This window comes from Apus apus, chromosome 2, assembly GCF_020740795.1.
Source record: "Apus apus isolate bApuApu2 chromosome 2, bApuApu2.pri.cur, whole genome shotgun sequence".
NCBI lineage: Eukaryota > Metazoa > Chordata > Aves > Apodiformes > Apodidae > Apus > Apus apus.
The window spans coordinates 153,050,927-153,076,017 of NC_067283.1; the positions used below are offsets into that span (position 1 = coordinate 153,050,927).

The following is a 25,091-nucleotide window of genomic DNA, read 5'->3' on the forward strand; positions in this document are numbered from 1 at the left end:
TTATCCAGCCCAAGTTAAGAATTCACTTTTTTTTCCCCTCTGGACCTGAGATATTTTGAATTGTCTTAATTGTGAAATAGTTTCTTACCTGTGCCCTCATGGGTATATTTAGGAGTTAATGCTTACACAGAGCTTGAAATAAGTCCTTCTTTATTAATTTGAAGGTCAGGAGTTGCATGGAATAGAGCAGAGGTGAGCACATCTTACCTGTCCTGTTCACAATGTTTGTTTGCTTTGAACAGATGGAGAAAGGTAAATAAGCTGGTTAAAAATAAATCCTGTGGAGATATTGTACCTGCTTTTGCTGCAGAGAAGGTGAAGCAAGGAAGCAGGCAGCTCAGTTCCTGAATATCAAGGCATGATAGCAGCCAACACTGCCTGATGGAGAAGAAAAAAGTGTGTACTAATTTTTCCCATGACATCTTACAGAGATGAGTCATGGAGAAGGGAGATGCAGATACAAGTATTTTATTTAGAAACTAGATTAACCAAATAACAGCATCACTGTGCATCACATGAAAAATGCTGCTGGTCTATCCAACATGAATGGGCTGGCAAGAAGGAAAATCCAGCTTGTATTTTGTTCATCTGTGTGATAAACTTTGGACCAATCTTTCAGGCAGAGTCATTTTCTAGCCCCAGTAACTTGTCAGCAGCCAAGAACAGGTGAAAACCCCCTGTATTTCTAGGATCTTCATCATCATTTTCATGAGAGCCTAAGCAGTGAATGTGTATATGACATCAAGCATGGGATTTTTTCTCCTCAGATATAACTGGAAAAATGCAGATATACAAATGCTTCCTGAGCAATTTGAATCTTTCAAGGTGTATTTATTAATTATTCTTGTGTCTCTGCACTCTTATCAGAACAAGACAGATAAACTCGGAGCTTTATCATATCGATATTTGGGCACTAACTGAAGCAGCTAAGCTGAAATCCACACCTAGCTCCTTCTGCTCTCAGTGGTGTCTTCATCCATGGCCTAAGTTGCTCCCCAGCACTTTCAAAACCAACTAATCATCTTTAGATACTCCTGTGTGGAGGCAATTTCTACAAGCCTGAAGCATGACAGACTGGAGGGAAAAAGACTTGCTCTGCCCTGCTGACATAAAATTAGTGGCAGTGATGCTCAGACACTCAAATGCTTGTGGAACATCCTTAACTGTCACCAGCTTTGGCAGAATTTGTTGCCTGGGGTTAGTCTTGGGACACAGGGAGCTTCTGGTTACAGAGCTACTGTTAGTTTCTCGTACCATCTTTGGCCACACCACTACTAGTCAAAAGCACTTGTTTTCTTTTCACATTCACAGTTTCATGGGCTGCATCCAGGCTGTCTGCACACACTTACAAAGACATGTTTCTTGCAGTAGGACCTTGCGTGTCTACAGTGTGCCACAAACAGCTGTCACATCTGTCATGTTAAATACATCAACAATAGTACAGCATTTTCCTTCCCCGGGAAAAGTCATGTTTCCATCCAAGCTTTTTTAGCAGCTCACCTCCTGTGCTTTTCCTATCCTTTTCATGCACCTAGTAGTGCTGGTGCCTGTTGCAAGCAGGGGTGGCTAGATAGGATGTTGTGGATTCAATGTGACAGACCTCATTTGGCATTGCTAATCCCTCAGCTGTCATCTGGGTCTGTAACTCTGTTCTGCAGCTGCTGTTCTTTGAGCTTTGCTGTTGTTTGATCTGCAAACGCTCAGTTTGGAAACATTCAAAGCAGGTTTTATCTCCATGTGCAGGATAAATGCCACACAGCACTCACTGGTAAACGTGTGCAGCCTTTTCCTAAGTTTGTACTTGCCTTATTCCTTCCATTCTTGGTGCCACCAGAGTATTTCTTTTTCTATTTATGGAAAAAAAACAAAAGTGGACAGCAGCAAGAGCAGAGCATTTAAAACGTACAAAGAAAATAGCTGCAGTGAAGGAAGGGTAATAACAATGACTCCTGCTCACCTTTGTGTATGAAACCAACCAGTCCTCCAGTCTGCAGCAAGTAACTCTGCTTTGCCATCATTCAGTAGTGCCTTGCAGCTGGGTGCTCTTATTTTGCTCAACCCTGCTGAGAAATAATCTGTGTTACATTCATCTATCATGTGCATAATTATTCACCCAGAAGATCAGCAATGAAAGCAAAGAACTCCAATTGATAATGGAAAGATAGATATATTTTTCCCCCCTAATTAAGTTAGGAAATCATTAAATGGTTTGTGTGACATACGATTATTTAAGTAGCCTGTCTAACTGGAAATAGAAAAGCCTTGCTGCAAGATGTTATTTCACTCCTATTTTCCTCAACATTGTATCTAAAAAATACTGGCACTGGAATCTGTCAGCATCATTTCAGGCGTTTCATAAAGAGCTTTGGAATTGTACCACATGAGACATATTTTATGTGTTAGCATTTTATACCAGCAGAGCACAAGACTTTTCAAGCCCTGCTGTGCACAGGCTCAAGGGAGTTGGTGGTGGTGGAGATCTCACACAATCATTAATGGGCACATCCTGATGCCTTGATGCACTTGGATAAATCCCACTGGGAATTCTATGGTGTTGTTCACGTGCTAGAAGTGATCAGGGCACAGCTGCAATCGCTTGTAAAATTCAGTACCTGCTGCAGTGGGTTTGACCTTGTCTGGCTGCCAGATCCCACCCAGCTGCTCTCTCCCTCCTCCTCCTCCACAGGATGGTGGTAGAAACAAGATGAAAGAGCTCATGGGTCAAGACAAAGACAAGGAGATCACTAACCAGGTACTGCCAGGGGCTAAACAGACTTGATTTTGGAAAAAAAACTAATTTAATTTATTGCCAATTAAAAATAAAGCAGGATGATGAGCAACAAATATAAAATAAAAAGCTTCTTTCCTTCACTCTCCCCTATTTCTTAGGCTCAGCTTCAGTCCTTCATTCCCAACTCTTCTACCTTCCCTTCCTCATTCAGTGGAGGGGGCAGGGAATAGGAATTGTGGTCAGTCCATAACACTTTGTTTCTGTTCTCCTTCCTCCTCATGCTCTTCCCCTGCTTCAGCGTGGGGTCCCTCCCACAGGATACAGTCTTTCCTGAACTTCTCCAGTATAGCTTCTTCCCACAAGCTGCAGTTCTTCAAGGACTGCTCCACGTGGGTCCTCTTCATGGGGTGCAGTCCTTCATAGGATCATGGAATCGTTTTGGTTGGAAAAGACCTTTAAGATCATCAAGTCCAGCCATAAACCTAACTTTACCAAGTCCACTGCTAAACCAAAGCAGCCTATCTACACAACTTTTAAACACACCCAGAGAAGGTGACTCCACCACTTCCCTGGGCAGCTTGTTCCAATGTGGGTCCCCCATGGGCCACAGTCCTGCCAGAAAACCTGCTTCTGCATGGGCTTCTGGTGTGGACAATCCACGAGCTGCAGCTGCCTTCAGGACACATCCAGCTGCTCTGGCAGGGTCCTTCATGGGCTTCAGGGGAACAAGGGGACAACCTGCATTACCATGGTCTTCTCCATGGGTTGCTGGGGAACCCAGCTCTGGCATCTAGAGCATAGCCTCCCCTTTCTTCTGAACTGGCCTTGGGTCTACAGTGTTGTTCTTACTACATTTTTCTCAGTCCTCCCAGCTTCCGCACAGTTGGTTTTGTCCTTTCTTACCTCTGTTTTCTCAGAGGTGCCACCAGTCTAGCTGATTGTCTCAGCTGTGCGGGATCCATTTTGGAGCTGGCTGGACCTGGCTCTGTCTTGATGTAGGGAGAGCCCCTGGACTCTTCTCTTCTTAGCCAGGCTTTGTTCTGTGATGTCCAGTGATAGGACAAGGGGCAGTGGGTGCAAACTGGAACTTAGGAGGTTCCATGTGAATATCAGGAGGAACTTCTTTCCTTTGAGAGTGACAGAGCCCTGGAACAGGCTGCCCAGAGAGGTTGTGGAGTCTCCTTCTCTGGAGACATTCCAAACGCACCTGGACACGTTCCTGTGTGATGTGCTCTGGGTGACCCTGCTCTGGCAGGGGGGTTGGACTAGATGATCTTTCCAGGTCCCTTCCAACCCCTCAGATTTTGTGATTCTGTGATTCTCACAGAGACCACCTCTGGACACGGACACCCTAAACACCTGCTTTTATTTTATAAAATGCAGAACCAGAGAGAAACTCAAGTTGGAAGGGGTCTCTGGATGTTTCTAGTCTCATGCCCTGCTCAAAGCAGGGCTAATATGGGTATTAAATTAGGAATGGGAATTTTACCACCTCTCTTTTTCAATTAAAGGAAAAAAACTGGATGGGTAGATAATTGCAGGAGTGGGGACTAGAGCTGAGTTTACCATTCAGACTCAGCCATTACTGAGGGTGGCTGAATGCCATGAAATTAGTGCCGTGGTTGAAGAGAAATCAGTACTGACATCCACACAGTTTGCAGGGGAAAACAGCAGTCAGTGTTACAGCCACCACTGACTGCTTCCATTCTGCCTTGGGGGCAGAAAATGGGATGAGGGTGAAGCAAGGTGGAGAGTGAGCGTTCCCTGGGGCAAAGACTAGAGTTTATACTGCATTTAGCAAGGTCTGGATCCCGAGGGATTTAGGTACCCCTGGACTACAAGTACTAATGACTTCTGTAGCAGCCATTTTGAGCTCCATCATCAAAGGTAAGGGTCACAGAAGCTGTAGGGAAAACTACTCACTGAAAAAATTACTTCAGCCTCCTTCCTGAACCTTTTCTTTCACAGAAACCCTGCAACTGTCTTGTAACGTGACAAAAGGAAAAAAATATTATTTGGGTATTTCCATGATGCTTTTGAGTGTTGCTATAGCTGCATGAACAAATGTTAAGCACTGAAACCAGAGGATACCCATAAACCCTCTGTTTTTCAGGTACAGGTAGTTCAGGGTTTCTGTCATTCCAGGCAATCTGAATACTGTCATCCTAGGAAGTGAGGACAGATGCCTGGCTGGGACTAAGTGCTTCTTGGCATGGGAAACAGGATGAATAGAATCACCAAACTGTTTGGGCTGGAAGACACCTCAGAGATCATCTACTTCCAGCCCCCACTGTCATGGGCAGGGACATCTCTCACTAGACCAGGTTTCTTCAAGCCTCATCCAACCTGCCCTTCAACACTTCCAGGGATGGGGCAGCCACAACTCCTCTGGGCAACCTGGGCCAGGGTCTCACCACCCTCACAGTGAAGAATTTTTTCCTAATATCTAATCTAAATCTCTCCTCTTCCAGTTTTAATCCATTGCCCCTTGTTTTCTCACTACAAGCCCATGTAAAAAGTCCCTCCCCAGCTTTCCTGTAGCCCCTTCAGGTACTGGAAGGTTCTCTAAGGTCTCCCTGGAGCCTTCTCTTCTCCAGGCTGAACAGCCCCAACTCTCTCAGCCTGTCTCCAGAACAGAGCCCTTGGATCATCTTCGTGGCCTCCTCTGGACTTACTGAATAGGTGAAGAAGACCTGGGCTAGAAAACTCATGGGAACACCATGGGGAGCCAGGCTTGTTCTTTCTGCCTTAAACAGAATAGGAAAGTAGAAATCAGTAGCTGTTACTTATGCACTGGCAACCTCTGAACCTTCCTCTCACACCTTATCCCTTTTCCTTGCTGGCAGCTGGAGGGACAAGTGCTGCTTTTCAGAGCTCTGTCAGTGACTACAGAGGTAGTCATGGATGGTTTAGCATCACTGAGTTGGCATTGCTGTCTGAAATGAGACTGGTAGTGAACAACAGTAAGGGCAAAACACTGCCTGATGATGTGAGATGTGGTTAAAATTAATGCAAAAGCAAGGCTGCAAATGGACATACTTATGCAATTACTTGTCTGGAGGATGTAGCTGCTATATTTATGTTCTGAGATTTATTTTGACTCAGCAGGACTGAACACCATCTGTACTCAGAAAATAAAGACAAGACAAGCTCAGTTTGCTTGGCTGTTGGTTCTGCAAGGTCTTTGGAGAACAGACCATGCCATAGGTCCATAGGGCACCAAGCACCAATGGTGTTTCAATCCCTCATGGGGTATGGAGGTGTGAGAAAACAGCACAAAAACATTGTAGGGAGGATTCAATAGCTGGCTCAGTGCTGAAACACAGATTCTGCTTTTAGTGCCCAAGCTTCTCTGCTGTTTATAGTTAAGGTTTGTTTTTTGGCTGAGCTGAAAAACAGAAGGCTTGGCTGTTGTTATTGCACAAGATTTACATAGGTCCAGATCACTCAGAAACACAACTTGAGGGTTGCTTTCTCCCAGATAAAACTTGCTGCTTTTAAAAGATGTTAATTCTGAAGGAAATGCAGCCTTTATAACATATGGTAAATATATACTGCAGCACAGTGCCCCGTGGCACTTTTCTTGGCACTGCTTTATTAATATCCTCTTTGATTCCTTCCTGCTGAACTTGGATTGGTCTTGTTGCAGTAACTGGATTTCCATATTGAGATTCAGGTTTTGCTCCACATCAAGAGACTTGAGTGTTTTTAGACAGCACGTAAATTAATTACCTCCTTTCCTCTGAAACCTTTGTCATCATTACATGATTTGCAGGGGTAATCACACATGTCATTATGAAGAGGTGATGGTATCTTGTTCAAGCCAGTCATCTCTCTGCTGCTGCTGCCATACATTGGCAGCAAATCCCTGTAAGAAAGCTTCCATGAAAAATCTTGTTAAATCCAGGAGAAAACCAAGGGAAATATGAATTAAAGAATAGACTCAGCAGGAAAACCTTTCATAGATTCATTTATGAGCTCTATGTCCTAAGCACTAATAGGCTTTCTTAATTAAACAATGCTTCTTTCTTCTAACTATAGCCAAGGAAAGACACAATAAATTTTGTTGAATTGGCTTTTACTAGAAGCATGTCCTCTTCTCACAAAAGACACACAGATTCTATCAGTGTTTCATCAACTTTTTGACCTATGAGCAACTTGCACTGCCTGAAGACAGGCCTGAAAGGGAATCCCTCACGTGGTTGTGCCAAACTACACATTCCTGGCATGCTTCAAAAATTACCTTTCCTTTGGTGCAATATGGAACACGGCAGGATGGCAGATTTCACTATGTAAATCTATGTCACTTTCAGCAATGTTTGGTGAAGGGGCCAAAATGCAATTTGCTGAAAGATGTAAACGAGCCTTCTTCTAAAACAATGACATAACTTCAACAAAGAATTACCAGAAAGCAATTAGTTACTGTTTCTGTGCTGCTACCTGCATGCCTGGGATCAGTGCCCTGCTCTGTACTACAGCTCAGAGAAATGCCTTCTGCCCTCAGGCATTTACAGTCTCAGGTTGCAAGGCAATAACGAGTCTTGTGGGTGTGATCCTGAAGAAGAAACTGAGGGCTGAAGGCTTAATTTTAGAAAAGGTGAACTCGTACATGACACATGGATGAGAACAAAACTAATATGGAAGTGGAGTTGTTTAAGCCTTTCTCTGCTGAGAACTCAAAAGAAGTCTCTCTCTGTTAGCCAGGACTTAAAAATAAAAACTCTATGGAAGTAATACTAAAACTGATCAAACTCCTGGAGAGAGTCCAGAGGAGGCCACAAAGATGATCAGAGGGCTAGAGCAGCTCTGCTATGAAGACAGGCTGAGAGAGTTGGGGCTGTTCAGCCTGGAGAAGAGAAGGCTCCAGGGAGACCTTAGAGCACCTTCCAGTGCCTGAAGGGGCTCTAGGAAAGCTGGGCAGGGGCTTTTTACAAGGGTGAAAGGACAAGGGGTAATGTCTTTAAACTGAAAGAGGGAAGATTGAGGTTAGACATTAGGAGGAAATTCTTTAGTGTGAGGGTGCTGAGACACTGGCCCAGGTTGCCCAGGGAAGCTGTGGAAGCCCCATCCCTGGCAGTGTTGAAGGGTAGGTTGGATGGGGCTTGGAGCAGCCTGGGCTGGTGGGAGGTGTCCCTGCCCATGCAGGGAGGTTGGAACTGGATGATCTTTGAGGTCCCTTCCAACCCAAACCATTCTATAATTTGATGAATCTAGGAACTCTTGCTTGGGTTGTATCTATTTGTAGTTTTTCGTATAAATGAACTTAATACAAACTCTGAAAATTCTCTATATTTTTGTCTTACATAATTTACCCTCAGTAGTTCAACAGCTCTGCTGACAGTGTTTCAGCAGCTATGAACAGTGTTTTCTGAGTCACTGCTTCTCTTAAGCTTTCCCAAATCACACGACAAACTCTTCCTCCCCCCCTTCTAGAACCCCATAATTGTCTTTGCATTCACAAGTCTTGAGAAAATACAAAACTCTCTCTCTGACAATCACCACAGGCACCCCTGTAACATAATACAAAAGTTCTTGGCAGGTGGTCAAACTGAGCTCCTGACATGGTGTGTTCTACAAACAGATAATAGACACCCTTCAGAAGGATCATTTTGGAAGGTCAGAGCTATCATACAGGGTTTCTCTTTCTGACACTTGAAAATTGGACAGAAGTTTAATCTTTGTGGAATATAAACATACTTTTATAATGTTCTGCTGTTTCTATTTATGTCAGGTTATGTTACTTCATCTAGTTGAAATGTTTTATTTTAGAGGTTTTCTCCCTCCAGAAGATTTGAAGATTTGAGGTAAATCAACTCTGAAAAATTCTCCAAAAAACACCAAAGAAAGGTGAGATGAAATAAGGAGAGACAACACTAGATTCAAATATGCCAGAAAAGAAAGCCTGAACTGCCCCAAAAATTATTTCTTAAAATAAATTTGATAATTCACCTTTGTAGATGAGAGATTTTCTCTGCTCTTCAACTAACTGGTTATCCAAAATATCTGTTAGAGAGGAATAAACAAGAACCACAGAAAACAGAACAGTTGGGACACACTGTCAATTCAGTTTTCCAACCCCAAAATTGGCAATAGTTTGTGTTGTTTTTTTTTTAATATTAGGAGAAGTGCAACATAGAAAACAAGCCCAGATTACTGGGGGGGGAGTCTGTGCTACCTCAGTGTTTCTGTAGAGGGTTTCAATATGGTTATGCAGAAAACTCCTTGGCCTTGTGGCAGCCCAGCAGGCCTGCTCTCCTGCTGAGGTTGCCCTGATGTCCTCATGCAAATCAGGGGTTTAAAGCAGTAAATGTGAGTTAATGATTTACCAGAAGTTACGTTCTGTCCAGTTTCAGACATATGTGACACAGCAACACGTGCCTAATTGCTGTATTTGACATGTCAGGCAATATTTACATATACTACTTTCGTAGTGATAGAGAAGCACACCTAAAAGCATATGGTATGTTTGGCTATGCAAATGGTTGAACTTTGTCCTCTCTCTGCTGTGCTTCTAAGTCCCTAAGGGCCCCTTGATGCAAATGAAATAATAAGGGCTTCATTAATGATAGAATCAAAGACAAACGTTGTGAGGAAGGGAACTTTGGAGGGCTCTAGTCCAACTCTTTGCTCCATTCAGCAACAACTTCCAAGTTAGATCTGGTGGCCCTGCTCCTCATCCAGCCAAGTTTCAGAAATGTCTCAGGAAGGAGACTCCCTGGGGGACCTGCTCAAGTGCTTCATGGTTCTCATGGTGAAAACCTTTTGCCTTTGTCAATCAGAAGCTCCCCTGCTGCAACCTCCAACTGTTGCCTCTTGTCCTCCCACTGTGCACCTCTGAGAAGACTCTGTGTTGGTTTTTTTTACAACCTCTCTTCGGGTAGATTGTGATTAGATCTTCTAAACTGGAGCACAGGAGGTTTAACCTGAATGTGAGAAAATACTTCTTTACTCTGAGGATAACAGAGCACTGGAACAAGCTGCCCAGGGAGGATGTGGAGTCTCCATCCCTAGAGCTATTCAAAACCCTCCTGTGTAAACTGTTCTACATGATCCTGCTCTAGCAGGGGAGTTGGACTAGATGATCTCCAGAGGTCCCTTCCAACCCTGACCATTCTGTGATTCTGTCATTAGCCTTCTCTTCTGGCAGCTCTGCCCTTCAGCACAGCAACCCCTGCCCCCAGAGTGGCAGCCACAAGCTTGCTGATGATGCCTTTGATCCCATGGTCCACATTCATGCTGAAGATGCTGAGTGCTCTTAGCCCCAGTATCAAACACTGAGGAATGCTACTCATAACCAGCTGTCACATTTCAAACTGACCACCACAGCCCTTTGGACTTGATGGTCTGAAGAGGTGTCAGCCAGGCTGTGGTTCACCTATCCAACCCATCTCCTCCCAGCTTGGCTACAAGGAAGCTATTGGAGACCGTGTCAAAGCCTGGTGAGAAGGTAAATGACACCAATTTCTCCCCTGTCCTCTACAGAGTCATTCACCAAGGGAAGGCACACAGGCTGGTAAGGCATGATTGCCTTTGGTGAACCCGGGCTCACCACTTCTAGGCACCTGCCGTGCTTAGAAATGGCTTTCATAAGGTCTTGCTCTGCCATGTTGAGGTGCCTGCTGGAGAACGAGGAGCATCAGCATGAAATGCTGTCAAGTTAGAAAGGTCTCACATTGTACATGCCCATACTGGCTCATTTCTCTTCTTTTAATGTTCACATGAGACTGCTAGAAAGGATACTCGCTGTGTGCTGCCTCATTGTTGTTCTTCTTGAGGCTTTTTTTAATCTGGGCATCAACTGAGGTCACTTGGAAGTTAGTTATTTTGTATGGAAAATACAATTGTTTGGAATTCTGGTTGGATCCAAGCCTGGGTTAAACTTTTTCAATACCCTTTGTCATGTGAATATTTAAAACGAACAACCTTATCATATTTGAAAAAGTTCCCAAGTTTAGAGAAGATTTTTTTTTTATAGAAAGGGTTAATTTTATTTATAGATGCTGTTTTTTTCATAGAGTGATGTAAGGGCAGCTACAAAAAGAGGGGAAGTGTTTGGCTTTTAGTATGTCTAACTAAGCTGATGTTAATTACTGGTGATGTTTACTGTATTGTGCTTTTGGGGAGCTATGAACTGCAGATAGATCCTTTCTGAAGGCAGTGGAGGATCCCAAGAGACTGATGCTTCAGATTTCAGGGACAAAACCAAGTTTACTTTATTAAAAAGAACCACAAACCAAAACATTTCATATTTCTGTGGGAGTTCATCTAGTGGGAGGTGTCCCTGTCCATGCAGGAGGGTTGGATGATCTTTAAGGTCCCTTCCAACTCAAACCATTCTGTCATTCTATGATTTGTGATATCTGTGCTTATGTATTTTAAGGTTTCTTCCACTGATGTATGCAAAAAGCTGTTACCCAAAAACTGTTCTACTTGAAATTTTATTTTCTGTATCTGACTGTCTATCTTTGAGCACCAACTGACCTCTCCTCTCTCTCATCCCACCACTTCAGTAAATCTGAACCTGCACTTCTTTTACAGCACTGCAATAAAGGGACAAATGTTATGAAGTCTTAATGTAATTATAAAGGCAGATGCAAAATCTCTTTGGCTGCCTGAGATTGGGCCAGATGGGAAAGAAATGGAAGTGCAATAAGTGTCATATTAAGCAAGTCAGACACGTTATGCATCCCACGTAAATAAAACACTGCTAAAACTGACCCTAGAGGGATGAGATTCAGGAACAAGCACTTCTGTAGCCTCAGGAATATCTCACAATATCTACAGTGCAAAGTGTTTCTAATATTCAGAGCACTCAAATTAGTCTGGTTCCTTGCCAAGGTCTGACAGCCAAGTGTTGCTCCATTTCTCTAGATGCAGGAGCTGTGATAAAGCTCAGCTATTTTTTTTTTTTTTCCCTCCCAGGACTTTCAACAGATTTATTTCTTTCTCAGAATAATAAAATTACAGCCAGGCTCCTTATCAGAAATAGAGAGATGACAAGGAATAAGTGCTGCACTGACACCCAAAGCTATTTTCTGGGGCTCAGTTATCCCATCACCAAAAATAATTTTTGTTAAATTGAAAGGTCATTGACTGTATAACAGGCTGAGGATCTTCTCTACTTGGTTGACCAGAATTCTAATGTCTGCTTTCCTTAATATATATAAAAAAATTAACCTTCTTGCTGTATTTGTACACAAAGTCTCTGAGAATGACAAGATCATCCAGGTCAGAAGGGACCTCAGGAGAGCTCTGCTCCAGCCTCCTGCAGGGTCAGCTGTCAGGACAGACCAGTTTGCTCATGGTTTTATTCAGTATCTTCTTGAAAACCTCTGAAGATGGAGATGATGCATCTCTAGGACTCTGCTCCAGTGAGGTGAGGGTAGAAGTTTGGAGATGATTTTGGAAAGTATTTCAAATGGAAGGCTCTGTTATATCACCCTAAGAGCATGGGATTTTGAGCGTGGCCTTCTTGGAGTCCCCAACACAAGAAGGACATGGAGCAGTTGGAGAGAGTCCAGAGGAAGCCACACAGATGATCAGTAGGCTGGAGCAGCTCTGCTCTGGAGACAGGCTGAGGGAGTTGGGGTGTTCAGCCTGGAGAAGGCTCCAGGGAGACCTTAGAGCACCTTCCAGTGCCTGAAGGGGCTACAGGAAAGATGGGGAGGGATGTTTGACAAGGGCTTGTAGTGAGAGGACTAGGGGGAATGGCTTTAAACTGGAAGAGAGGAGATTGATGTTAGACACCAGGAGGAAATTCTTTGCTGTGAGGGTGGTGAGACACCGGCACAGGTTGCCCAGAGAAGCTGTGGCTGCCCCATCCCTGGCAGTGTTGAAGGCCAGGTTGGATGGGGCTCTGAGCAACCTGGTCTGGTGGGAGGTGTCCCTGCCCATGCAGGGGGGTTGGAAATAGATGATCTTCAAGGTCCCTTCCAACCCAAACCACCCTGTGATTCTATGATTGTTAAAGCTGGAGCCAGCTCACGGCTTCTCATCTGACTGGGTAGGTTATATTTTATAAGCCGGAGTGCAACAAAGAAACACATGACTTGTGAAATTATTTTCTCCTCTTAACTCAGGCAGCCTAGCTCAACATGATATTTGGAAGCTGATTTGTATTTCTATGTCAACGGAATCTTTAATTATCCAGATATGGCCCACAGGTCTCATAAAGCCTTACCCATGTTGGGGATATATCAAGATCAGCAGTTTTTTCTGCACACAGCTCTAAGCAGCTGAGTACCACATCAGACAGTTAACAGCCAAGCAACTATTTACTGTGTTTGTGATCTTACAAGAAGAAAACACATAATGAAAGCTGGAATTTCTTCCTCAGTTGGCCATTTCTCTTAGGAGAATAATTATTGAACTACATGAATCTTTTTATAGCACAGAGGCATTCTTCTCTGTGAGAATTATTTCATCTTACAGTGACCCCATGTAGCAGGTTTCCTACTTCCAGAGCTCTTGAGATTTTATCAGATTCACATGATTACCTTTCATCTTGTAGTTCTGTTTCCACAATAACTAAACCATATCCTTGCTTTGAGGGCTGCATTAATTATGAATGAGAATCATCCAGTATTAATCATTGAAGACAGCAGAGAAATCACAAACTAATCATTATTATAAATTAATTAACTACCTACACTGCTTAATAGCCTCAGCTCATTTGTAATTTTCTTTTAATCTGGTCAAATGCTAGGTCACAGTCATAGGTTAATGACTGTAAGATGTCAGGTTGTTATGTTGGAAGTGATAACCCTAAGACAACCAATTAAACATTCCACCCTTTTTGAATGATTCATCTATCAGTCTTTCTCTGTTTTAATTGGGTGGGGATATCAGTTAGAAACGTAATTTACCACTGTATATTCAGCAATAGTAAAGCTTATTTTTGGTGTTCATAATTAAAAAATAATACTGGAAAAATCTGACAAGGTTGTAAAAAGTTGCACACGAGTGATTAGGAAAGAATTTTAAAAGGAGTTGCATAATATCTTTGAAATAAATTGGGAATAATAATCTTGAACTCTGCAAGGAGAAACCTTTCTGTAGCAAAGAATTTGTTCCAACAGCAAACAAACAGTAAGATGGTCTAATGGCAAAAAGTGAAACAAAAGTAATGAGATGCCTGACTTTTAACAGGGATTGTTAGTAATCCCTATTGCAGGAACTCATGACATCAGCCAGAAGTTACAAATGTAATACATGAATCACTCTGATTCTGGCTACTCAAGCATATTTTAACAATCTCTTATGACCTTCAAGTTCATTAACATAAATCTTCGAGCCTGTGGTCTTCTACCACTTTGAAGAAGCGATCCCTGAACTTCCAGATTTTCAAGAATTTCCTTCTTTCAGTCAGTGCTATAGAAACATAGTTTCCTATATTTCACATTTGTGACTTCCTCTAAGTAAGTCATTTGAGAACACCAGAGGCCATACAACCCTGGGCTTTAACACCACAAATATTCAGATAATAAAATCCCCATTGGGATCACACTTTGAGTTTCTGACGTTCCTCGTACTTTCTGGAGGACTTATGATAAACTCATAAGCCTGGATCCATTTCTATTGGGAATTTTTTTTTTAATTGAAATGACGTGAACACTGGTCCATACAAAAAAGCTTGTGGTGTTGATGAAACTACACCCCGTGCCTCCAGTTTCAGAGAAACTGGGCTCTACAGTTTCGGGTGCTTTATTCCCAGAGGAAACACGTTTTGCTCAGGGAATATCTACGCAGAGCCAACACATACAGAGTGACTCACGGTCTGCTTAGATTAGGCAGCCCCAAAATAAATCCTGGAGTCCCCAGGTTGATTCTCTGCTGCACAGGCAGCTCCACAGGGCATCGCACCGCCTGCAGCTGGCTCTGTGCTGAAAGCTCAGAGGAGCTGTGACCTCACGATAAATATGAGGCTCCTGGTTAGTGGCAGCCACCTTCCCCTGCTGAGTCACCTGCAGCAAACAGCAGGGAATGGCCTGGCTTATCGAAACAGCGAGCTGTGAGCTCACCCACCTCTCTGAAGCGTGCGGTGACCAGGCAGCCCTGAGGCCTCTCACTCCTTCTGGGCCAGCTGCCCGGCGGGGAGACCAGCTGAAGGGAAGAACCAGAGGATCACAGGGTGGTTTGGGTTGGAAGGGACCTCAAAGATCATCCAGTTCCAACCGCCTTGCCATGGGCAGGGACACCTCCCAGCAGCCCAGGCTGCTCCAGGCCCCATCCAACCTGCCCTTTAACACTGCCAGGGAGGGGGCAGCCACAGCTTCCCTGGGCAACCTGTGCCAGTGTCTCACCACCCTCCTAATAAAGAATCTCTTCCTAATGTCTCCCCTAAGCCCTCCCAGCCGCTCCCACCCCATCCCACCCCATCCCGGCCATTCCCACCTCAGCCCCCTCAGGCCGCGGCAGCCCCTCTGGCGCCTCCTCCGGCCCCGCCCCCCAGCCGCACACCGCCGCTTCCGATTGGTCGCCTCTCCTGTCGCTCCGAGGAGCGACGACCAATCGCCGCGCTCGGTACCTCAGCGCGGGGCGGGGCTGCTGGGGCGCGCTCCCGCCCCGCTCGCTCCCGGCCCGGCCCGGCCCGGCCCCGCGGGAAGGGAAGGGAAGGGAAGCGGCGGCCGCGGTCCCGGCGGGTCCTGGCCCGCTCTGCCATGGAGGACGTGCTGCCCTCGGGCCTGCTGGAGGTCTGCCTGCTGGTCGGCGTGCAGCGGGAGCGGGTGAGGGCGGCCCTGCAGGTGAGAGGGGCTGGGTGAGGTGAGGGCGGGCGGGTTTGCTGCTGCTGCCGCCGCCCCACAGACCCGTTGGGGCACCCGGGGCAGGGTTGTGTCAGGTTGGTTCTCTGCCCTCAGGTCTTCACCGGAGTCTGAGCCAGGTCTCCTCCTCCCTGGCCGGGCGTCTCTTCCCCTGGACAGTCTGGAGTGGAACCTCCGGGTGGCCTTGTTGGCGGATTGAGCAGGAATACCTGGAAGGAAACTTGTTTTGACGGGAGGTCATCAGCAGAGTAGGGATAGTTTAGTAAGGGTGCTAAGTAATTGCACTTTTCCAAAGATCTGAGCTTAGATGAAGAGCACAACGTAGCTTTCTATAAGCAGGAGCCAGCAACATGCTTGTTTGGACAGTGCGTATCCTTCACTCGGTGCTACCTCATTTTCTGCCTTTCCTTGGAGATTGAAACCTAAAGATACAGGAATGAGACTTGGCAACCTGTGTCCTTCAGGCAGCACGAGGTTAAATCCCTGTATTCATATCCAGCCTGCTGCTCTGAGCTTGGCACAACCCAAGCAGTGCAGACAGGACCCAAGTGGACGCGTTGGTCTCTGCTTTGAATATGTGGTTGGTTATTTGTTTATGACTAAATTAGCCACCTCACACGTGAGTTAACAGGTCGAGTCCTCCTCCTGATTTTGCTTTGCTGAAATCTGCCAGTGGTTTTTGTTAGGTGCCCAGGAGCCTTGGTGCCAGCACGTGCTGGGAAGCCAGGCTGCTCCCGGGGATCTGGGTTGTCTTGCTTGAACTTGAATGTGATTGTGCGCTCTAATAGGAGTAGATAAAGAAGTCTTTGTTAAGACTTGTTGCAGCTCACTTGTGCAGGAGACAGCTTTTGCTGATGTCAGCTCCTGAAGTGATACCAGCCAAGCTGAGGTTCAGATTCCAGGATCCCATTCGTGTAGATGTTCAAATTGGGGAAGTTAGTTGTGCCATCAGTGTCGCCGCTGCGCTTTGGAAACCGATCCGTGTGTGTCTTTCAGCATCTGTGTTGAGAAGTCCACCCAAAAGAAAGGGGATTTCTTTTTCGGTCCAATCTGCTCAGATTTTGAGCTGGTTGCTTCCAAAAAAAACCCTGCTGAGCAAGAAATAGGAAATTGGCGGAAAAAAAGTAAAAGCCATTCTGATATTCCACTCGCACTAAAGGTTTTGAGTTGTTTCTTTGATCAAGGTATAAAATGGAGTGTTGGAAAGGAAAGTAGTTTCTTTGCTTGTCAGTATTAACCATAGTGACATCCCTGCAAGCTGTTGCGCCACGGGGATTTCAATCACTGTCTTAGGGCAAGTTTATAGATTTACTCCCATTTTATTTTCCTTCTGCAGCACTAGCTACACAAGGAAATGGTGGAATGTGTTTTGTGTCTAATTTCAGTGAATGTAGGAAGAAGAGACCTTATTGACAGAAAATAAGAACATTTCAGTGGAAAGTAGTGGACCTGTGATGATATTTACAGATGAAACAGCAGGGTAAAAAGCTTGACAGTGGTTCACATTTTGGTCTTGAAAGTGTCTTTGTGCCTTCTTAAATTTATTGCAATATGGGTGGTTTTTTTTGGTGGAGTTGGTGTGGTTGCTTGTGTTTGTTTGGTGGTGGGGTTTTTTGGGTTTTGTGGGGTTTGTTTTGTTTGTTTTTTTCATGTTGATGGTTGGGCTCAGTGATCTCAGAGGTTCTTTCCAACCATGATGATTCTCTGGAGTAATAAAGTCAGTGGCAACATGATATGACCTGCTCCCAAAGTAAGAAAAGTCTTATATGACTGACCTGCAGTCGATGGGGTTATCTTTTTTAAAGATACAGTTTTTCACTGAAGATCATGAAACTGAAGTTTCTGGGCTGTCATCCATTAATTGTCCATATTGCCAAGATAATTGTCACTCTAAGATTTTAAGATACTAAAGGCTGCTATTTTCAGCTAGAGATTACTTTATTTAGGGTTGGAAGTATGTACTTTGTAAGAATGAGATGTACAGTAGTGAAGATCATACAGCCATCTTTGATAAGACCTGTTTCCCCTAAATTATCTTCAGTTATTAAGCTGGGTTTTGATAAGGCAAGTAGGATGTGCAAGCTGTCTGTGGGATGTTGCAGATATTCCTATCTCCTCCCCTCTTGGGTTCTGTATCAGCACACCACAGTCAGTGGTACAGATCTTGTCTCTTACAGTGTCTGCATCATGTTTTTTGGCCCTGCTAATGCAGATATAACCACCAAACTGATTTTTTCCCTCTTCTGTAGTGTCTCCCTGGGCATTAAGTTGTGTGGAAGAAATGAGGGGTGGTCCACTTGAGTCAGCAATGTGTGCTGGGGTGGTGAAAAGTCATTGTGCCAAGGCCTGTGGCGTCAGGACTGCAGCTCACAGGTGAAGGGAAGGAATTATTAATGTTATTGTTACTACTTCACACTTCTGAGGTCACATCTTGAATACTGTCCCACATTTGGGTACCTTGATACTGGAGAACTGCTGACAAATGGGGGTGAGACCAGAAGAAGCTAAACTATATGAGGGCTGGAGCACTAGGGGGAAGAAAGAATCTCCTTCCTAAGGGATTTCTGAAAATTGACTGAATGAGACCCAGAGCAGCCCCATCTAACCTCACTTATCACTGCTTTGAGCAAAGGATTGCACTAGAACCTCCAGAGGTCCCTTCTAACCTTTTCTAAGGCTTCATACTTTTCCCTGCCTGAGTATCTCTTAAAGAAGCCAGTTCTTTCATGACATTCAAAATGAAATGAACTTCTTCAGTGATGGGAAGAGGAGAACAAGGAAACACCAAATAGCTGAGATCACGCTCTGATATGTGGTTTCATCACTCCTTGGTTTTGTCTAAAATAGTGAGGTCATTGTGAAAATCTGTCTCTTTCCCAAGTCCTATATGGCACTGTTGTTACAAAAGCATAAGCAGCAAATGGAGATGGAATAAAATCCCTGACTTCTGGATTCTTGCAGCATTACAGGAAAGAAAAGGGATCAGTGTTTAAGCTGTGTATGATACAAGAATATTTGATAGTGAAAAGCAACAAAAGAGAAGCACTGGAAAATGAAGAAGTAACAGTGGAAGCAGAGAATATAAAATGTTCAAAGAAGAGCAGAAACAAATAAATATTGTTCAGTTGCTGCCCATTAATATACCTGAACTGAAAGGGTAAGAAAATATGACTTTGGCCAGAGACATTAATATGAGCTGACTTGAATGCTGACGACTGAGTTACTGGGTCAGTGACAGTGCTGTTCTGTGAGGGGTGAAGAAAGAGGTGTTTAATGCTTCTGTTGAAGTTCAAGACATCAAGGGCCTGCCATTTCAGAAGATGTTACACTGTGAGGTTATTAAATCTCTGGCTGTCATCCAGCACTTTGTAGCACAGAGCTGCCTGCAGTGGAAGTCAGGGATCACCTTGTCAAAGCAACTTTGTATGATGAAAACCTCTGCAGGGCAAAGCTGCCAAGTGAAGATTGCTGTTTTCTTGGGTAACAGCCTGAGGGCTGAGGCTTAATTCTTAATTTCCTCCCAAAATGTTTAGCTGCTGGTTATTTTGAGAGTGATCATGGTGGATTTCTCTGTGTTTCCAGTTTCTTCACTTGAAATGGATGTCAGCTGCCAACTATAGAGAATGACAGTTGGAGCATGGGAGGATATGACACTCAGTAACCCAATTTGTAATATGCTCTTTAAAGTCATTGCTACCTTTTGAATATCCCAGTGGATACTTACCTGAACTTTTATCTTTTCCACTATAATTTCTTTCTAGTTCAGACTCTCTGTGTTCATTAAAAGAGTGGTTTTTCACTTCTTAGTTTTACTGAAGTACTTTCTTTCAAGTATCCTATTATAGAGAATGGGAGCTTAAGATATGGTAACTAACATATAATGAAGGGATGTATTGCTTCTGATTTTTCCTGTGAAGCTGAAATGTGCAAAAGACTACTGGTGGACTCATCTACTAGGACAAATAAGCTGAAACTTCCTGTTCCAAAACTTGGGCAGGGGAAGATTTGCTTCAGTAAAACAATAGAGCTTTGTATGTTGTAGCTATTTTAAAGTAGGGAAAGGATAAACATTGGTTCTCAAGGAACATCTTAAATACAAGTAATAACAATGCATCGTGTCTGAAGGTAAAAGCAGCATGTGTGCTTCATCTAACTTTGAATCAGTTAGCAAAAAAAAGTTGAAAAAGAAACATCTTTTTAGTCACAGTGTGGCTTGCCTTTCCTGTTTCCAAATATCCGTTGATTAAACAAAGCTTTAACTTGCTGTTTTGACCTTGCAGGAAGAACTAAAATTACAGTGGGGTAATTGAAAATGTAGCCACTTGTCTCTATGATACGGTCAGGAATACAAAAAGTGTTCCCATGTACAAGGAAATCTCCTCTACTGATTACTTTCTCTACAGATTTCTCACAGCAAGGCAGGAAGGGCTTTCAGTGCAGTAGTACTTTGCAAAGCTGCCAACAAAAAAAAAATGGTGATTTTGTACATGCTCTTGGGATGCCTGTTCCACTTAGTCATCGGTATATGGAGAAATTATCATTGCTTTGTCTTTTACAGTGCCTTAAAATTATGTTTATTGTAACAGTGATTGTTGATTTTCATTGTACTTTATTGCCTTATAATGTTAAAAGTTTTCCAGTGAAAGCTTAGGTGGTTTTGGTTTGGTTTGCTTTTGTTGTGTTTCCCTGTAGAGTTTTTTCAGAGTTCAAATATAACTTTCCCTAAAGATGAACAAAGACTTACCTAGGGAGTTCAGCTGTTTTTCTTTGTTTCATTTATTTGTTGCCTGATTGCTCTTACTACCGGTGTTTTGACTATATCTTAAATAAATACTAGCATTTCAGAGGAGGACATACCTTACATGATGTTTGCTAGTTTTCTTATGCCAAAGGAATAATCATAGAATTATAGAATAGTTTGGGTTGGAAGGGACCTTAAGGATCATCTAGTTCCACCCCCCTGCATGGACAGGGACACCTCCCACCAGACCAGGTTGTTCCAAGCCCCATCCAACCTGCCCTTGAACACTTCCAGGGATGGGGCTTCCACAGCTTCTCTGGGCAACCTGTGCCGGTGTCTCACCACCCTCACAGCAAAGAATTTCTTCCTAATGGCCAACCTAAATCTACCCTCTTTCAGTTTTAAACTATTACCCCTTTTCATATCACTGCACACCCTGGTAATAAGCCCCTTTCCAGCTTTTCTGTAGCCCCTTCATGCACTGGAAGGTGCTCTAAGGTCTCCCTGGAGCCTTCTCTTCTCCAGACTGAACAGCCCCAACTCTCTCAGCCTGTCTCCAGAGCAGAGCTGCTCCAGCCCTCTGAGCATCTTTGTGGCCTCCTCTGGACTTGCTGATATGGTGCATTTTGAATGATGAAGAATGCACTTTTTTTTTTTACCTACTGAAAATGAGTATTCCCCTGGTATTAACATGGAAAGCAAGAAATGAGAAGGAAAAAATAGTTAAGGAAGAATAAAAAAATGTATTCAAAATACACAGTTTTAGGGGTAGAGAGAAAACAGGGCATAAAATGGTTTGAAAAAAACTATCAAATTGAGTGTTAACTTAGTGGTTGTTTGTATTTTTTGTTTTGTTTTTATAGGGTACTCAAAGAAAACTCAAAAGTCTTCCTCCTCTTGATCCAGAAGTTCTTTCTGTATTTGTGCCTCCATTTATTAGCAGAGATGATGTTCAGGTGAATAATGCTGGGAATATCTTGAATAAAAGTAAACGCCGGTCTTTCCGAAAGAAAAAAGAGAGACCAAAGATTGAAAATGTCAAGAGTCTCAATGGGGAGCAGAAAGCACCTGACACTGAAGATATTACAGTCCCAAAGGACGTTGATCTTATTGGTTTGCCACAGCTATGCTTCCCAGGTATGGTGAGGCTCACATTTCTTAATGAGAACTGTTTTAATATATATTTTTTGACCATTAGCACGGGTACATTTAAAAAAAAATAAAATATTGTCTTCTCTATCTTTTTTTATTTCATGGTCTAAAAAATGTGTCTGCTTATGAGCAGGTCCGTGATGAATGCAGCTCTGCCTCATTGGGGTGTCCTTACTCTGTGGTGTCAAACAGGTCTATTAGCAGTAGTAGCTGCAACACCTGCAAGACAGGGAAACTAGAAGTCCCTTCTCCCTTTAGCCCTTACTGGTAAATCTTGGTTTGAGTGAAATGCACACACTTAATTCCTCCTTTGCCCCCACCAAATGACTGAGCACTCTTTCACTTTTCATTTGGTACTGAGATATACCCTGAGTAGTCACTGTTTCCTCTGGGTTTAATTGCAGAAATTTTAATATGCATGTCACTATTGCAGACCATAGATAAGCTGAAAGGAAAAAAGTGAACAAACCTGATCTATTGTGTTTTGCCACTTATTATGCAGAATAATGATATAATATTTTTAGTTCTTCAGTACCATGTAGCTTCCAGCCTTTGTAACAAATTCAGAGCAAATGGATTGTACGTGTGCATTTTGATCTCTTAAAATAAGACATTTCTTTTGAGTCTGAATTGGAAATGTGCAGTATTTGTCATGCATTGCTTTTCAAGCAGCTGTAGTTAAATATGTGGTTCAAAAAAATAAAAAAAGGTTTCTGCTTTCGTTGCAGGAGGACTTTATGTAACTTCTGAATCAAAAGAGGACCACATTCATTTCCTGGTCTTCACAGATGTCTGTGGTAACAGAACATATGGTGTTGTTGCACAGTACTACCAGCCTATGCAAGTATGTTATTTAACTCAGGCTTTTATTAAAGCATATTAAAAGTATAAAGTAAAGCAAAACACTTGTCAAAATAATATCAAGTTTAATTTATGGCATTAGCTAATAGACATGGTTTATGTTAGTGGGAATACAGAACAAGTTATATGTAATATTGCCATTGTGAATTAAATACACTGGAATGTCGTTGCATTAGGAAAGACTTATGGATTTCAGTTAGGAGTTTTGAATATTTTGGAGCAGTCTTTATCCCTTGGACATCTTTTTTTGGTGAAGATTCTATTATTTCTCAATATCTTTTACAATGAAATTATTTTGGATATGTATGTCTAAGTCTTGAAGGCTGTTATTTTTTGAAGAGCTTAAGAAAGACATTAAAATCCCCTTGAAATTTAGAATTGGGTGTCACATCTCTAGGGTTCTCAAGAAAATATTAGCCATAAAGTCATGATCATCATAAACACATTAATCTGTAGTTTTCTTGCAGGATGGCTGGATGTCCTCAAATGGGCCGGCCCACTGGGAATCCGCACAGACTGGGAAGATGCCAGTGTGTTTTGTACCATTTGCTATTTGTGTTATATCCAGATATCCATATTTTAATGCCCTGAAGGATTGCCTCTCTTGGTAAGACTTGCTATCCTGTGTGTTTCTCCTGGAAATAACTGTGCAGGCTTTAATACATGAATTTGTTTAATGTGCTCAGGGTAGCTGCATAATGCTGAAACAGGCCTTAGTTTCAGTTTATGGTAGTGTGAGATGTATGGGAGAGGAATGGAAGAAATGTAATGTCAGTGTTACCCAGACAGTGAATGCAAGTTCTAAACATCAAGGAAATTAGTTATGATAATGTCTTCATTTTCTTTGAGGTTTTTTTTTTGTAGGTCTAGAAAATATGAATGTGCAGGATCTCAAAGATTTTGGGTTTTTTTGAAGGAGGGTTAACCGTAATTTTGACATGCTGGTGAAAATCACTTTGAAAGGAGAAAAACCTCTTATAATGCACCAGATAAATGTCATAAAAACATTAATATATGTATTAATAAGCAGTTAATCGTAGAATCATAGAATGTCTTGGGTTGGAAGGAACCTCTAAAGGTCATCTAGACCAACCCCTCTACAATAAATAGGGACATCTCACACTAGAACAGATTACTCAGAGCCCCATCAAGCCTAACCTTGAATGCTTCCAGGGATGGGGCCCCCATCACCTCTCTGGGCAACCTGTTCAAATGATCCACCACCCTCATATTAAAGAACTTTTCCCTAATATCCAACCTAAATCTACCCTTTTCTAGATTGAAACCATTACCCCTTGTTCTGTTGTTACATGCCCTAGTGAACAGGTCTTCCCCAGCCTTCTTACAGGCCCCTTTCAGGTATTGGAAGGTCGCTATAAGGTCTCCCCAGAGTCTTCTCAAGTGTGAACAACCCCAACTCCCTCAGCCTGTCTTCATCAGAGAGGTGCTCCAGCCCTCTGATAATTTTCATTGCTTCCTCTTGACATGCTCAACAGATCCACACCCTTCTTGTGCTGGGGGCTCCAGAGCTGGACACAGCACTCCAGGTGAGGTCTCACCAGGGCAGAGTAGAGGGGCAGAATCACCTCTCTTGATCTGCTGACCACACTTCTTTTGATACAGCCCAGGATGGAGTTGGCCTTCTGGGCTGCATTTGTACCTTGGTGGCTCATGTCCAGCTTTTCATCCAGTGGTACCCATAGGTCTTTTTCCACATGGCTGCTCTCTAGCATGTCTTCCCCCAGCCTGTGTTCATATCTCTGGTTGCCCCCACCCAGGTTCAGGACCCTACCCTTGGCCCTGTTGAACTTCATGAGGTTCACCTGGACCCAGTTCTCCAGCTTGTCCATGTCCCTCTGGGTGGCATCCCATCCCTCTGGCATATTGACTGCACCACCCAGCTTGGTGTGATTGGCAAACTTGCTGAGGGTGCTCTCAATGCCACTGTCAATTTCATTAATGAAGATACTGACAGCAGGCTCAACATGAGTGCACAGTGTGCTGCATCAGCAAAGAAAGCCACCAGGATGCTGGGCTGCACCAACAAGGGCATCACCAGCAGAGAGCAAGAAGTCATTATCCTGCTCTACTTGGCACTTGTCAGACCACACCCGGAATATTGTGTCCAGTTTTGGTCCCTGGTCTACAAAAAGGATGGGACAGGCTGGAGAGGGTCCAGAGAAGGGCCACAAGGATGATCAGAGGACTGGAGGAGCTGCTGTATGGAGGAGAGGCTGAGAAAACTGGGTTTGTTCAGCCTGGAGAAGAGAAGGCTTTGGGGAGACCTTATGACCATGTTCCAGTACTTAAAAGGTGGCTGCCAAGAAGATGGAGACTCCCTATGTACAAGGAGTCACACAGAAAAGACAAGGGCTCATGGGCACAAGTTGCTCCTGGGGAGATTCCAGTTGGACATGAGGTAAGATTTTCCCCACGAGGACAGTGAAACATTGGAATAGTCTCCCAAGGGAAGTGGTGGATTCCCCCACACTGGACAGTTTGGAGTCTCAGCTTGACAGGGTGTTGAGCCATCTTATATAAACTACAGTAGTAACCTAGAAAGGTTGGACCAGATGGTCCTTGAGGTCCCTTTCAACCTGGGATTCTGTGGTTCTGTGATATTAAACAACACTGGTCCCAGTACAGACCCCTGAGGGACACCACTTGTAACCATTTTCCATGTGGACATTGAGCCATTGACCACTACCCTCTGGATGTGACCATCCAGCCAATTCCTTATTCACTGAACAGTCCACCCATTAAACCCATCTATCTTCAACTTAGAAGGGTGTTGTGGGGGACAGTGTCAAAAGCCTTGCAGAAGTCCAGATAGATGACATCCATA

General features: G+C 43.5%; 1 protein-coding gene and 1 long non-coding RNA gene across 5 annotated transcripts in view; one reads left to right on the top strand and one right to left on the bottom strand.

Annotated features, from left to right (window-relative positions):
• LOC127381769 (uncharacterized) overlaps positions 1-15,167 on the bottom strand; it is a 31,860-nt gene extending 16,693 nt beyond the window's left edge. For 2 of the 3 annotated variants that reach the window (XR_007888788.1, XR_007888789.1), the window contains exons 1-3: positions 15,125-15,167; positions 14,756-14,833; positions 1,958-2,060 (exon numbers count right to left, since the gene is read on the bottom strand). This is a non-coding gene — a long non-coding RNA (uncharacterized LOC127381769). Of the gene's footprint in view, positions 1-1,957; positions 2,061-6,463; positions 6,585-14,755; positions 14,834-15,124 lie in introns of those variants that run through there. The other variant, XR_007888790.1, reaches the window with a different exon arrangement.
• Positions 15,168-15,370: 203 nt separating this feature from the next.
• The window catches only part of DENND3 (DENN domain containing 3), a 42,862-nt gene continuing 33,141 nt past the window's right edge, over positions 15,371-25,091 (top strand). Inside the window, exons 1-4 of one of the 2 annotated variants that reach the window (XM_051612449.1) lie at positions 15,371-15,474; positions 21,097-21,370; positions 22,114-22,229; positions 22,714-22,853. In XM_051612449.1, the coding sequence (XP_051468409.1) occupies positions 15,391-15,474; positions 21,097-21,370; positions 22,114-22,229; positions 22,714-22,853 (614 nt within the window). In that variant the 5' untranslated portion in view covers positions 15,371-15,390. Of the gene's footprint in view, positions 15,475-21,096; positions 21,371-22,113; positions 22,230-22,713; positions 22,854-25,091 lie in introns of those variants that run through there. The other variant, XM_051612450.1, reaches the window with a different exon arrangement.